This window comes from Chanodichthys erythropterus, chromosome 19 (assembly GCF_024489055.1).
Source record: "Chanodichthys erythropterus isolate Z2021 chromosome 19, ASM2448905v1, whole genome shotgun sequence".
Classification (NCBI taxonomy): domain Eukaryota; kingdom Metazoa; phylum Chordata; class Actinopteri; order Cypriniformes; family Xenocyprididae; genus Chanodichthys; species Chanodichthys erythropterus.
In genome coordinates this window covers 12,645,343-12,661,085 of record NC_090239.1, presented here as the reverse complement: position 1 = coordinate 12,661,085, position 15,743 = coordinate 12,645,343, and the positions used below count along the sequence as shown (strand labels likewise).

General features: G+C 39.9%; 1 protein-coding gene across 12 annotated transcripts in view; it reads left to right on the top strand.

Annotated features, from left to right (window-relative positions):
- tcf7l2 (transcription factor 7 like 2) overlaps positions 1-15,743 on the top strand; it is an 86,972-nt gene that overhangs the window by 17,862 nt on the left and 53,367 nt on the right. For all 12 annotated transcript variants that reach the window (XM_067369714.1, XM_067369712.1, XM_067369710.1 and 9 more), the window contains exon 4: positions 11,458-11,559. In XM_067369714.1, the coding sequence (XP_067225815.1) occupies positions 11,458-11,559 (102 nt within the window). The remainder of the gene's footprint in view (positions 1-11,457; positions 11,560-15,743) is intronic.

The window sequence follows — 15,743 nt, the reverse complement described above, 5'->3', positions numbered from 1 at the left end:
GTTATATCATTTACTCCAATATTCATGTTTTTTTGTGTTCTGTTTTCAGACACATTTTATACAGACACAGATATTGTCTATTGTGGCGTTTGTGATTATGCATGTTGTGTGTGTGGTGCTGAGAAAAGCTCAGTCAGATCGATGTCAAGTTCAGGTGTGTCCTCCTCCCTGGCTGGCAGAGCAGGGCCGATGGGCCGAGCAGGCAGCAGGGAGGGAGGGAATTGACAGGGTACGTGGGAAGGAAGGGCTCGCTGTCAGCCAGACAGACCTCTTAATCCTATAGCCCTGGGGAAAGGGTGTGTGTGCGCGCATGTGTAGACCTATATTTGTGCATGTGTGTGTGCAAAATCTTCAAGCAGAGTTTAGTTGATTTAAACGTACCTCAGCTGAGCCTATTGTATCCATATGTGTGGGTCTTGTGACTGTCTTTGTGTCGGGACGGCATTTTATACGGCCAGTGTTTGCTGCAAGTCAGATGTCTTATTGTATATTTATGTGAGAGTGACACAATGTGTGTGAGGGGATGAGGGTGGAGTAGTGGATCTGTCTGTGAGGTATCATACACATTTTCTGCCCACAAGCCTTAGTCTTTCTCTTGGCACACCCTCATTGTTTTCAACACTTCACTGTAAAAGACCCAGAAAGGAGCGATTGCATCACCCCAGAGTTCGTTAAAGCAAAGCACACTATTTAGCCACATTCCATACAAGCCTGCTGCTCTCTAGCTTGCATTCCCACCCTCCCTCACTCTCTCTCTCTCTCTCTTTTTGGCATAGACTTTTGCATATATCACGGGCTGCCAGGCTAAGAGCCTGGGACTTCCCCACGCCACACTCCAAGCCTTTGATCCCTTGCTTTGGAGGTAACATCAAAAGGAGAGGCATAGAAAGGCAGCTACTACTGTGAAGTTCAATGTTCAACTTGATGGCTTGGCTGAGGGCTTTTTTTTCTGTACTGCTTCCCCCAGCTGACAAAAAACACACAGTTTGTAGCCAAGGGTTTTTTTTCCAGTGCATGTTAACCTTTATAGAACACATCTGTAAAAAAACAAAACCCACCCCCAAAACCATATAAATCTGCATGTCTATGTCTTGCAGCCTTGCATGAAGGATGCATTGGAAACAGAGCCTGAGCATTGTTATCACAGTGTTGCAATGAATTGCATCAAGTAAATGAGTAGAATGGAGAAAGGATACGAGGCAGAGAAGCCGCCTAGATGCAAGTTGAAGTGCCCACGTCATCAGCGACTATCAGCAAGTCTGTTATAGGATGAAACTAAGTGTTGTGGGTTGTTTTTCAGCACACTACAAATGCTCATCAGATTCATGTTGTAATTAAATCATTGCTGTTCATTAAGGTCCTAAAGCTGCTGTCACATTAAAATTTTACTTGTTTCATACTCATGTAAACATGGGTCATCAAAAACTCAGGTGAAGAAAATTTCTTTTCTGAATCTGCACACCAGAATTTGGGAAAGTGGTGTAGATGCTGTAATTTCACATTTTTAATTTGTATTTAATATGTTAATTATTAATATAATACAATTAATGAAAATATTATAATATTTACAATTAACATTTTTAATATTTACATTTTATATTAGATTTTTATATGATATATTATATTAAAAACATTTGTTAAAAACAGAAAGCCCTGGAATGTGATATCATATCCTATTGTCAATATTCATTGCAGTGCCCAAGGAAATTTTGCATGCAGTTTAATGTGACCATTGCTTAAGATCTTTCCATGTTGGCACATTTCCATGTTCTATTTCTGGCTATCATCAAATGTTGTGTTTTAGGTCCTGGTCCCTGGCAAGGGATGCTGGGGTGGGTTTCCCAAAAGCATCGTTACACAAGTTCCGTCTGATATAGTTCAACGATTTGGTGCTTCCCGAAACCATAGTTCAAACGAACATTTGCAAACAGCATTGCAAAAGCTTATTTTTATGACATGTACACTTAATAAATCGTTATCTTGAGCAAAATAAGCAAACTGACAATAAGTACAATGTATATCTTTTATTTCGAATATATACAAATGTCATCAGTGCATCATACTATGGTAGTGAAGCAGCGAGTTACGTCGTTGTATGGGAAACACATCCCTGGTTTGTTGGTGTTGGCTACCTAAAGGGTTAGCTCACCCAAAAATGAAATTTCTGTCATTAATTACTCACCCTCATGTCACTCCAAACCCGTAAGACCTTCATTCATCTTCAAAACACAAATTAAGATATTTTTTTGATCTGAGGTTTATTTTATCTCCCATAGAAAGCGACGTAAGTACCTCATTCAAAGTCCAGAAAAATAGTAAAGATATCGTTAAGATAGTCCATGTGACTACAGTGGACTTAATGTTATGAAGCGACAGGAATACTTTTTGTGCACAAAAACAAATAAAAAATAATGACTTTATTCAACAACCTCATCAGACTTCAGTGTACTACAGTTTTAACGATGTCTTTACTACTTTTCTGGACCTTGAATGTGGTAATTATGTTGCTTTCTATGGGTTTTGTTTTTTTTTCTTTAAAATGCTTGACAATGCTGATCCACCAGAAATTAGAATAAACCATACAACGAACTTTACAATACAGCACAGGTGCATCTTATGCGTCTTCTGAACAGACCTTTTAGCATGTTCAGACTTTCACATGTCTGCCATGTGTTACTGTTTAGCTAAGGCTAGAGATTAGTTTTCACGCTCATCCTGCATTAGTCCCAGCTGCATCCAGGTAGGAAGTTGTTTTGAAGACCTGAAAAGATGCTTCTGCTGAGGCTTTTGGAGTTGAAAAGAGCTTAAACAGTCAGTTTTTAAGTTTCTGTTTTCCTTTTTCTTGTCCCAATGCCCCCATCACCCCCCTGTTTATGGTTTGGGAAAACAGGTCTGCGGTTTGCCCAAGAGAGACAGAGCTGGAGAGAGTTGCTTAAAGAGTGCATTAAAGATTCAGCAGTAATTGCTACGTGTGATGGTGTCTGTTGCCGCTGTTTGTGGATGGATGTCTGCAGTAATTAACAGAGAGGTGGAGGAGGGGTTATGTGTGTTCGTGAGGCTTTTTTTGGGGGGGCTACTGTTACTACAAAATCATTACTACAGTTTATTTGGAGGTGAAGGGTGCTCTTCGTGGGGTGCAGAGGAGAAGAGAGGGGTCGTACCATCACCCACAGTGCTTCGCCCGTAGCTCCCACTGCATGACCTTCCCTGGGTCTTATTGTCATCCATGCCTCTTCCATTTTAATGAGCTCTATTAACCAGTCCTTTATTTATTTATTTCAGAGCAAAAGAACGGCCTTGTCCCTGAAGGTAGTCATGAGCTCATGGTCAGGTCGTTAGCATTGTTACTCTTTGTGCACCTTATGCCAGTAACCAACAGTCGATTGCTAGTTAAATAGATAAATTTCATTGATTCCAAAGAGAATTTTCAGTATCAAGTAGAGCAAAAATTACCTAACTGACACATCACTTAACAACAAAAGGTACAGTAAAACATAAACCATTGAAATTTACAGACAGTTTATAGACCAGCCTTTAGTATTTGTGGTACACTGAGCGTGTTTGATGTTCCCTGGGTATGGTTAGGGTTTTATGTGGTAGGGTAAAATCTGAAGAGTGTCCTGCATAGACACATCTGACCTGCAACCATTTTGCATTTTGAGGCAGATAATGGCGCTCAGATACACTCAGGGACCAAACCTTATGAATATGGAGTTTGGAGTGCTTCAAGGTTTATTTGTGTGTGTGTGTGTGTAGGTTGAAACATGTTTGAAGGTTGTTGTTGCTGCAGGAGGTGAAAGTAGTTTTTATTTTGAACTTGAGAATGTACACTAGTGTGGTAATTACCTCCTCATGGTGGCTAGGGGTGACCCCTAACTGTACAGTAAAGCGTGTGTGTGTGTGTGTTTAAACGTGAGCTCCAAAGTCCAAACTCCATGCCAACCCAGTGTTAACTCTATAGGACCTATGAGCAGGCACACCTAGCGCTAAGCCCTGTGCCCAGGCTGAAGATCACGTAGCTGGTAAGTAGGTCAGTGTATGAGATTCCACAGGGTAGGAATGAGACCTCTCCTGGTGTGGAAACACTGCAGGCTGTGTAAGTGTGCAGCTCTTGGGTGTGTTGCTAGGCCTTAGCTGCCTGCATGTCTCATTATGGGCCCTGCTGGAGGAGACACCAGCCACGAAGACTAGAGCCTGCAGGGCTATTTATAGAGCGCTCTTAAGGGGCCCATAATCTAGAGAGAGATAAAGAGAACAAGAGAAAGAAAGAGTAGAAGCAGGGGGGACACACTTTTTTGGGAAGTAATCATTATATTTCAAGAGTCTCATTAAAACAATTGTTGCCAATGCCAACCATAATAAACGACAACGTTAAGACCAAACATAAGCCTCTCCAGTTGCCTTCCTCACAACAAATCAGGTAGGACTATTGGGCATGTCATGTGATTTAATATTCATGATACAAACTGATGTCCTCTCCATTTTTCAGATCATTTGTACACCCCTTGGGTATAAGAAAGACAGTTAGACACTTGAACTTAGTCCTGCTTAACGGAAACTAGGGCTTAAAAAATATCGTCATATCCGATTATATCGTCTACCTGAGTCCCACCCCACCAGAGATAACACTGCTGATATACACAGTAAACACATATTCAGTTTAACTGCACTTTATCTAGGATAATGATAGCGTGTGATTCAATTAGTTTTATTTAATTATTGAAACGTTAAGGTTTGTTTTCCTTTTCTTAGTTTGTGCTTAAACTAACAGAAAATATTAGCTTTGCTGTTATGTTAGTGTTGCTAATAATTTCCACACTGTTCTTATCGAATTTGTGTTGAAAATGAATTTCATTTCATGAGAACAAATTGAACAAATCATTCTGGTGGTGTATTTTATTTGTCTAAAATCAGGGATTAAATCCAAATTGGTTTGTTCTGCATGAGCAAAAATGGTATTTTTTTTCTTTTCGGTTGTTGAGTTCCGAGGTCTCCATAAGCCGCTTATAAGGAAATAGAAATTATTGCTTTATTTATTTAGAAACTGAAGTAATTTAAAAATGTTATTTGTGTATTTTTTATTTTTTTGTACTGCCAACATTGGAAACTGTGCATGAATGTGTGCATGAGGTATTCAAAACACCATAATTTCGTCATCCATTTACATATGGTGCTTTGAATAACTAAATTGTATAACTAAATAAAATAATTTTAATTACAATAGTCATTTTTGTGTTTTTGTTTTATTTTTTATTCATTATGTACACTATTTAAATTAATATTCAGGAAAAGGTGCAGTTATATAGGCTGCTACCATTTTATTTTTTCTGTTTATCTTTTATCAAACTACAGATCGAATTAAAAGAATAGACCTACTTGATAATATTTGTTTAAAATGGAAGAAGTCACTGCCTGTCAATTAAAGTTGACAGCGAGTATATTAGGCTGCTTTCTGTGCATAGATCCAATATAGGCTACTGTTACACACATGGTTTCTTTCTCAACTGTTCATGTTCACAACCCTACGAACTATATAGAAAATATTTAATTCATGCTATTGTGAATAAATATGTGTATGGTAAATACGGGTCTATGTAGAATATATTTGTCTTTTTTTCCTGATATTGTCGATGATCGTCTGGTAACTGACTTATAATTGCCATCACGATACTTGCGAGACATCGCCGATATACAATAATATCATCATATCGCCCAGCCCTAATGGAAAGATTAATGTATTCCTCTGGTGTACATGCACCAAATGCTATGTCAGCATCCATGGACTTTAGTAGAGGAACCCCATCACTCTGTCCAACTGTATCCATGAGAGACAGTTTGTTTGTTTCGTCAAGCAAGGAGGATGGCTGCTCTTAAAGAGCTTGAAATTTTATGGCCTTACTTCTTGGTAGTATGTGCACACTGAAGTTTTTGCCTGACAGTCTGAGGGTTTCAGGTGAATCGGCTGCTATTTGACTAATACACAAGCCAACACCTGCTAGGCAAACAGAGCACAAGTGCTGCCACATGTTTCTTGTGCTACTGTATATGCTATATGTAATATCTATGCTGGATCAGATAACAAGAGGTTGGGAAGAAATGTTTTAGAGAGAGAGAGAAATTCTTCTTAATGATGACAGAATTTTAATTTTTGGGTCAGTGGTGCTTTTTTATGGTAGAGTTAACTTAAAATGCCTAAAGTCCATCATGTTGTTCTGCTCCTGTTATAGTGCCCCTTGTAGCAGTGCTGAGAATACAATCTGCATTCATGCTGTTTAAGACATTTATCGACATTTAAGAACAATAACTGAAATTAAGATTGCTTAGAAAGAAGCGTCACATACTTTTCTAGAGTATGCTTTAGGCCTAAGTCTTAAAAGATGCCTGCCTTGAAGACTGTTTGGAGGATCAGATTTAGAGGCAGTGTGAAAGAAAAATGACAGTAGGAGTTTATGTGAAGAGTGCCAAGGTGAGAGGTGAGGGAATGGAGGAGATCAGGCTGGGGTCTCTGGCTCTGTGCTGTCAGTGTGCTGAGAACACCCCCCACCCCCACCCCCAGTGATTCCAGCTTTGGAGTAAATACGGGCCCTGCGGACCCTCTCCCGCCCCGGGGCACACAAACCCCAGGCCTGCCCACATTCCAGCTTTATTTTCCTGGTTGCAGAGCGCCTCAGGCAATCTGAGCTAGTGGGGTGTTCTTTTCTCTTTTTTTCCTTTATTTACTCATAAAATGTGTATTAGAAGAACTAAGCAAGTGTGAAGAGCCTTCGTGTAGACTAACTTTCAGTTTCATCTAGTGTTGAGCTACTCCTCCTCCTCTTCCATCCCCTCCACCCCTTGCCCCCTATCTCCAGCATGCTTCCATCCATCCAGAATGAAGGCTATTTGAATGTTTCACGCAAACATACAAAGACAGACACACACACACACCAACACAGGCTTTCGCTCTTTTTTTCGCGTTCTCTCTACCTCTCTAGAGATGGGAGTCTCACAGATGGGCAGATCCCTTCTCTTTGGATCAGTGAATTTCAAAGAGCCTGTCTGGATCATTATTATGTCCTTTCCACAAAAAAATTCTCCTCTTGAGAGAGTGTGTGTATTAAGTGCAGGTCTGTATGAACCCATGCATGCTTGTTCCACAGCACCTGTGAACAAAACAATGGGCTTTTTATTGTTGTCTTTTTCAATGGGAGTGATATCACAGTATGCAAACTTGTTGTTCTCTATCTGAACCTAGGAACAAGCACTTGTGCAAGCCTCCTAAATATAATGGTTGAGCATCTCTAATGGGAACCTGGCTTACCAAGTGCTTGCTTGACCCCCATTTCAGCCTTCTGTCTTCAGATTTCCTTATGCACATTGTTTATGTGGCTGGAATGTTTTCTCTTGCATTGGTTCATCCCATGCCAGACAGCTAAAAATATATCCACATTCCCGATCCTCTCTGGCAAAGTAAGCATCTGATTTGCCTGATTGTGGAAGAGCTTGTGCTCTTAATCCAAAAACAAATCAAACATGCCATTTACACCATTTAAATTTGGTTATGACATTCAGTTGTTTGCTCTAGTTTACGTAGGCTACTGTCATGAATGCTTCCATAATCTACAATGTAAAGTAGATGGCTGGTTTAAAATGTTTTTTCCATGAATATTAAAGTTTTTCTGCAAAGGTCAGGTTGCAAAATTCAGATTCAGTTTGGGTGAAAAGATTTTGCCAGAAAACCTGATTAAGCAACTTGTGGTCTCTGGTGTTTTCTCTCTCTCTCTCTGTCATTCTGACTCCTTCTCTCTCTTTCTCCTGGAAGTCTGCAGGCAATTGAGGGACAGCGAGAGAGAGAGTTCATCCCTTTAGGAAGATTTAGAGGACTCCCTTGTCTTTCACTTCATCAGAGACAATTGAGTCATTCATTCCTATTGTAGTTGCACTGAGGCAAGGCAGGAGAAGGCGAGGCAGGCCTTGAGGAATCGCTAAAGGGTGGGGGAGGCGAAGGGGAGTCCCTGCTGTTGGGGCCCCAGGACAGAGTAAGCACTCTGGGTACGTCTGAAGGCTGGGGGGGCTGGCTGAGTTCTCCGGAGCTCCAGAGCAATTTGTCAAATCAGAATAGCACTTGAGTTACGTGGAAGGGGGCTCCTAGCTGGAGAGTTTTTAGAAGATAGAGAAGAGGCAGGGGGAGGTCGGAGGTCGTGGCCTTCTCAAACCCAAGTGGTGCATCCATCAGCGGGCCAGGGGTGGTGGAGGGGGTTGGGCTGTGAGGGAACACTGCTGAGACTTTGGCACTGGTCTAAGCTCGGCTTTCCTTGCCATGCTTGTAAAACCTGCAGGAGGGATTAGGCCAAGGGAAAAGTCTGAAGTGGATACGCCTGTCAGAGTATGTGCACTCGGCTTTCAGCACCCACACTGGCCAAGGTGTCACCTTTCACCCCATCCAAACTATACAGAACCAGAGCACAGAACATCACCTGGCACCCGGTCACACATGCACACACTTTTCCAAGTAAGACTTATTTAGGAATATTATACTTATTTACACAACATTACACATCTTTGCATTAAACAAGCTGATCCAAATAGATTCTTCAAAATTTGACATTCCACCAGTCAACAGTACTCTTCAGTATCCCAGCAATTGTTCAGCTAGTCGGTGGTAGTCCAAAAGTCCCTCCAGGCTGGACCACAGGACTGCACCCTGCTGTGAATCCACCATTACTTACCACTGAGTAGTGTAGTTCCTGAAGATGCATACAGTGTTACAACTACAGTTTCACTTCATGGGTACTTGCTGGAATGGTGAGCTAGAGAATCAGATATTTTCCTTTGCTCTTTTTTCTGTCTTTGTGATTTCACTTATCTGAAGGCTAAGTTCCACTTTTCCAAACAATCTCTAGTGATAGGCTGTAGGAAAGGAAGACGTGAATCTGTTTGATTGGAGGACAGAGAGTAGGAGTTGAAAGGTTGCCCATGATTGGCCTGACCTGGTCAGACACGGGGATGGATTTGATTCTGATTTGTGGGTCACTTTAGCCAAGTTTTTTCATTTGAATCTGAGCCCAGTGGTTGATGTCCTGACTGCATCAGATGCCAAGTTACAAGGCCTACTGGCTTGTCAGAAGTTTCCTTTGGGGATCCGATGAAGTATAGCAGAGCATGCATTAAAAAAGAGCCCTATTTTTTATTTTATTTCTTAATTTTTTTTATGTGGAGTGCACTATAAATTCATTTTTTATGATATGGGCTAAGACTGCATCCAAAATTGCCCCCAAGGTTAAGAAATTGAGCCCTAGCTGCTTTGTCTATCCCACCTTACTTTCAGTCTTTTTTCTAATCCTCCTTCCTTTCTTCCTTCCTTCCTTTCTTTCTTAAATGTTTTGACACTGGTCAAGCCCACATGCAAATCCACTCAACTCTCCTATTTAGCAATATAAATGGTTTGAATGCTTATTTGAATTTAGTCAGTGAACAGACCATCGTTTTTCACAGATCACTTTTTTACCTTAAGTGTATGCTGCTGTTCAAGTTTCTCATAATAACAGCAATTAGGGCCCAGTTAACCCCTGACCTGAATAATTCAGTGAATGGAACAGCCACACTGGACCATCACACTTCTCCTGACAAGACGCCTATGACTGTAAACACACCAAGACACACCAAGGTGACAGTCGGCCATTGGGCAATTTAAGGTCGTCTTTGAGAGCAGGTTGGGTTAGTTTTTTCATTTTGTTCCTCACCGTTCGCTCTAGTTGGGCCGATTCAGCATGTTGAATCAACGTCGGGCCATCAGTGTGAGAGAGAACTCTGATTGGCTGTTCAGCTTAGCGAATGAGTCAGTGCATGAGAATAAAAGTAAAAGTGATGGAAGTGAGCAAAGAAGTCGAGCCGGTACAGACAGAAGACTGTTATAATTTTACGTCATCTTACCTGAGCATTTGAATAATAACATGAGATGACTGAAATGAACAAAATGATCAGCGTGATTATTATTCAAAATGTTAAACAAGTGCTGCTTTGTTTATGGTTTGTATATCTGCAGTCGTAGTTTCGGTTTTCCTTTTTGAATGATGAAAATAGACTAGTGATACATGCTGATATAGACAGATATTTACTTTCATGTAGGCGAAGGATGTCTGCTAGTTGTCAGTCGCCTTTTTAGTCTTTAGTTTTAGTTTAGTCTTTAGTTTTGGTGTGTTCAGGCACAGGTCACATGTTCACAATCAGCCGGTGGTCTCTAAGCCTCTATGGAGACAGGTTAAAAGTTCAGGGGTCAAGTTCACTTGCTGTGGGCTAATGGACTAAAGCAAACCAGTTTTGGGACAGTAACAGCAGGTTTGTAATGGACCCCAGCATGTGATCTCAAAATGAGAGGAAGAGGTCACTCAGGCACAGAGGGTACATGTAAAGGTCTGGTCTGCTAAGCAGATCCTGCAGTCCATGGGTGAGAACAGACATGACCCCAGAAACTTTGTTCATCAGCAAGATGGAGTCAGTGTTCAGGGCTGGATGTGAAAATGGAGGTATTAGAGGCAGAAGAAAGATGGAAGGCTGACTTCTGAGTGAACCTGTTTGAAATCTCAGACTTTGACCTACAGTTCTGTGTATGAATGTTGAAAATGTAATTTTATATATATTGAGCTTTCAAAAATATTGGGGTTTACGGTTGAAGAATAAAGAATTTGAATGTCATGCAGCTCTTTGTGGTGATTATGGTGATTATTTCCATCTGCTGGCTTAAAGAGGGATGCAAGGGTTCATGAAAGGGCTGTTTGCGTGTCTGCAGCTCTGATAAAGTCTAGGTCAATCATTCATGGGGACAGTCGCTGCAATGACTCAACGCCACACCCTTATTATGTGTACTGGGAAAAATGCTGAAGTCCACCTGGAATTCCAGAGGCCAATAAAACATTTGGGCATGATTAATACAGAAAGAAGAATGAAAATATTCATCTGAAAGCATTTGAGTTAGTGGTTTAAAAATTGCTGTCTACATAAATAAATAGAATATGCAGTTAGAATAGCAGAATACGGTTGTCAGTCCTGTATTTGAGTCCTAAATGCGGTTACATTCACACAGTTCAGTTATTTACAGGAGTGACAACCGCATTCTATAACCGAACATGTGAATTTTTAGGACTCACAACTGCATTCTCAGAAAACACTCTTTCGAGACTCACACCTCTTAAGTAAATGTGGTTGTCAATCCCCAAATACCGACAGTGTGAACTAAGCCTAGGTTAATTAATCTTAACACTATTAGTTTCAATTTTCAAGAAGTTCCACCTCATGCATCATTTGACCTTGGATCTTTTTGACATAATTTTTTTTTGTTTGTTTGTTTACTTTTACTTTCTATGTCACACAGTCATTTTTTAAGATATTTTAGCTCTTATGTTGTGTTTCCCTTTGTTTTCTGCATTGTTAACATGTTTTTCTTTTGTTTTTCTCCATTTTTTTCTTTCTGCCATCCAGTATCTACAGATGAAATGGCCCCTGCTAGATGTTCAAGCAGGAAGTCTTCAGAGTAGACAAGCACTTAAAGATGCCAGGTCACCTTCTCCAGCACACATCGTTGTAAGTAATACCCATGAGTCACTGCATTTACAAAGCTCTTTATTCTACAGCACAGTCCATGAAAACAAAACTACTTCCTGTGTCCTGTATTGTTTGGTTCTTTGGGACCTTACACTCCTCTCCTAATCTACAGCTGTCAATTGGATGTCTAGTGACCTATAAGAAACCGAAGAACAGATTGTGTTGGAATATTATGTGTCATATGGATGCTTGTTTTGTATTATGGCTTCTTCATGGAAACAAAAGGTTGAGATATCAGTGTAGTGCAACAGAGGCTTTTTTTTCCCAGTTTGGATGCTGCAAAGTGGCAGAGGGCAAGACCGTCTTTTTACACTGGAGACAGATAATTAATGCCCATGCTAAGCTTGGTTCAGGGAATGAGTGTCTGGAGTAGAGATGCTGTGTTTATTTTGCAGTTTTATGCGCTGGATCTGCGGGTACTGTTTCCATGTGTTTAACTCTAAATTTATCGTTCTTTTAAAATCTATGGATGATAAGGGCTTCAAGGTTAGCCATGCTGCTGGGCTGAAGTAATGTTACCATGTTAATACGTCACTTTATTGATTCCCTTCCTTGGACAATAGACCAAATTTGATTTTGGTCTTTCCATTGAGGTGCATGAGTTTGGGGGCTTCATTGCGTTTCCATAGTTACTGGAAGCAACAGAGTGCCTCCAAGGTCATGTTTAGGAATCCAATAAAATAATCCATTAAATCCAGTACAGTATTTTGTCAGAGAGATAAACAAATTCTGTTTTGGACATACTATACTGAATTTTTACTAAGTTGTTCTTACTTCAAATAGGTGTGGGTTGTTTGTTTGTTTACCATAGTATTTTGATATAATGTGATTTATACATTCCCAGCTTCCTGGATATACTGATTTTTGTGATTTTTAGTTTGTCTCTATTGTTTTTTTGAGACCATACATGTGAGAAAAGTTGACAAAATAACTTTTTTTTTTTATAAAAATACAAATTTTTCTCTTCTGAACCAAAAGTAGAAAATTCATGGTTGACTATTTAAATTGTTTTTATGCAGTTTTTCCCTTCTTATCTAATGCCATTTTATATAGACTACCGTTCAAAAGTTTGGGTCAGTAAGAGTTTTTAATGTTTTTATTTATTTATTTTTTTTATTAAAGATGTCTCTTTTGATCACCAAGACTGCATTAATTTGATCAAAAATACAGTAATATTGTGAAATATTCTTAAAATTTAAAATGACAAAATAATTCAAATGTAATTTATTTCTTGTGCAGACAAAGCTTTTGAATAGTAGTGTATATATGCCACTTCAACTTTACAAAATTTGTATTTATTTATTTTTACTGTAAAACCAGTTCTACTAAAGAGCCGTCTAATACTTCTACTGAACGGGTAGTAAACTATTTTTGCATTTAAATGTGGAGTAGCCACCCCATGTGCATTTTTTAAGAGAAAAGAGAAAAAGAAAAATGATTGTCCTCCCTCTCTGAATCATTAAATGTGTGGGAGGTAGTTAAGAACAGGCTCAGGTAAATACTGCACTTGAGTTTTGTCCCTCTGACTCATGGGGCTGTAAATGCTTATCAGCACAGAGCAGTTTTCTCTATTGCCTTTTAAACCAGCCCTAAAGACCTGCAATGAGAGAGTAAGATGGATATTTTGCTCTATATGGCATGTTTAGCTATTTAGCATTTACGGTAACTTATTTATGTGTTCATTTGTACAATATGCAGTTTGTTTGATCAAGACCTGACCTCCTAAGTTCGAGTATAAGTGGTATTTTGCATTGTTTCTTCATCCTTCCATCCTTTTCTCTCTCTCAATTTCCCATTCGTGCTGTTTCTCTTGTGCTGACGTGTGTCTGATTTGATGTTTCCTTGGTTTGCATCATGCCGTTGGTGAATCTATCTGGAGACAGTTGGTATTGTCAGGGATAGATAACTGTGGAATGCTATATTTTATTTTTTTCTCAAGTTGGACTATCTGCTTCTGTACGTGAAGGCCTTATCAATAAATTGTACCGTAAACAGTTCTTTCTCGTCTCTGTCAAATTGGAAGAACACCTGCCCAACTTGACCCATGGCTCTGAAGACGCCTGTCTGCCGTGGACTGATAAGAGAGCGCCGATGGGTGTGTGATAAGGAACATAAGCCGAAGTTCAAGTGACCCAACAATCACCAATGAGAGAGACACAAAAGCACAGGTGGACAGCGGGAGAGAGGAGGCGATACCGTAAAAGGGCAGTGCGGCAATGAGATAGATGAAGTGACGGCAAAGAACGAGACAACACATGTGTCTAAAAAGTGCATATACAGCCAAAAGAGAAAAGAAAAGGATGCTTCATAAGTTGTTCACACAGCAGCAGAATACAGTTCTCAGTCCAGTTTTAGAGTGCTAAATATGGTTATTTTCATACACCGTTCTGTTATAAACTACATTTTATAACCAAAGTGACTCTTTAAAATTTTTTATGGCTATCACGAGAATAGAAAAAGGACTTGACGTTGGTTATTTGTTTATATGGACAGTATTAAAGTCGCTTCTCTTATAAACGACACAGTTTGAGTCACACCTGTATGAATACTTGTTTCTGCCTCATAAAGTAATTGTTTTAAATATTAAATTAACAAAAATATGATATATTATGTTATGAAATATAAATCACAATTGTGAGATAGTTGCAACTGAGAGATATAAAGTCAAAGTTATGAGAAAAAGTTTTTTGTTACTTTTATTATTTACTCTGAGGTGAAAACAGGCATCAATACACTAGTACTGCTGTCAATCCCAAACACTAACTGCGTGACTGTATCCATAGAAACAGTTCACGCATAATCCATCAACCTTTTTTTCTGTCGCATGTGGCCATAGAGGTGCTACTCCACGCTGCTCTATGAATAGAGCACAGGAAGTGACCCTCTCGTTTCTGTCCACGCCCATAGAAGGCAGTGCCAGGATGGTTGAAGTACTCAAGAGCCCCGCAGGCTTTTCAAAGCCTGTTAGTCCCACACATTCAGCATGCATTTACTACCTGTTCACAACTCATAAAGAGCCCATCACTAAAAAAGTATTGCAAGCCGTTTGTCCCACTGCCATCTACACTAAATTTTAATGTGATTTGTAAAGCCTCTTGTTTATATAGACTGTAATATAGACATGACAATTCAGAGAGGTAGACAGCAAAACGCATGTGGTGTGTATTTGGCATCGGATAGAGCTTGAACTCAAGGACGGTATGAACAGGGATCATGCGATTGCAATTCCAGTGGGAAGCAGTTGGAAACAACGGGACGATGGGAGATTTCCCCACATCTGTGACACATTGGCCATTCGTTCCGGGATCAGTTTCCTGTTCTTTTTCTCGACATGTATGCACAGCTGTCCGTCCGTGTTCTGTAGTGTTTCCCCATGTAGTGTTACTTGGTGTAGACCATATACTAGGCTGGTATAGCCAGATGTTTGACTTGCAGCATAAAGTCTGGTCCTTTCCAGCTTTTTGTTATGGCCAAGAGCTGTCTACTTACACAGGAAATAACCATTTGAATGACACGTGGTTGTACAAAAAAAAAAAAAAAGAAATTAGTGAAAATGTGTGTAAACTTAATGATCAGAATTTCAGTTTATCCAAAATTAAGTATTATTATTATTATTATTGTTATACCAATAAGAATAGTGCAATCAAAGCCAATGCAATCATTTTGCCAAGTTGTTATTGGATACTGTGTGTGTGTGTGTGTGTGTGTGTGTGTGTGTGTGTGTGTGTGTGTGTGTGTGTGTGTGTGTGTGTGTGTGTGTGTGTGTGTGTGTGTGTGTGTGTGTGTGTGTGTGTGTGTTATTTTATCTAACCCATTTTTCAAATAAAATAAATTAAATAAAAGTTTCTGGTTAACAACCATAGAGAATCATTTTAAGTTTTATATTTTAATGCTACTCTCTCAAATAATACTAAGGCAGAAGGATACACTCACACACACATCCTCATGCAGGCGCACTACACACTGTCTAATACACACACACACTCACTCACATTGTCCTCTTGGTCCAAGTCTTGTTGAGACTGGACAATGTCTCCATTGTTTTCTGAGCTTTCACAGGCAGCAGGGGACGGCTGGAGTGTTAACTATTTCCCCACGAGGCCCCACAGCAGCGTGCACATGCATGCAGCACTGTGTGCAAGTAGACCAACAGCAGGAAAACG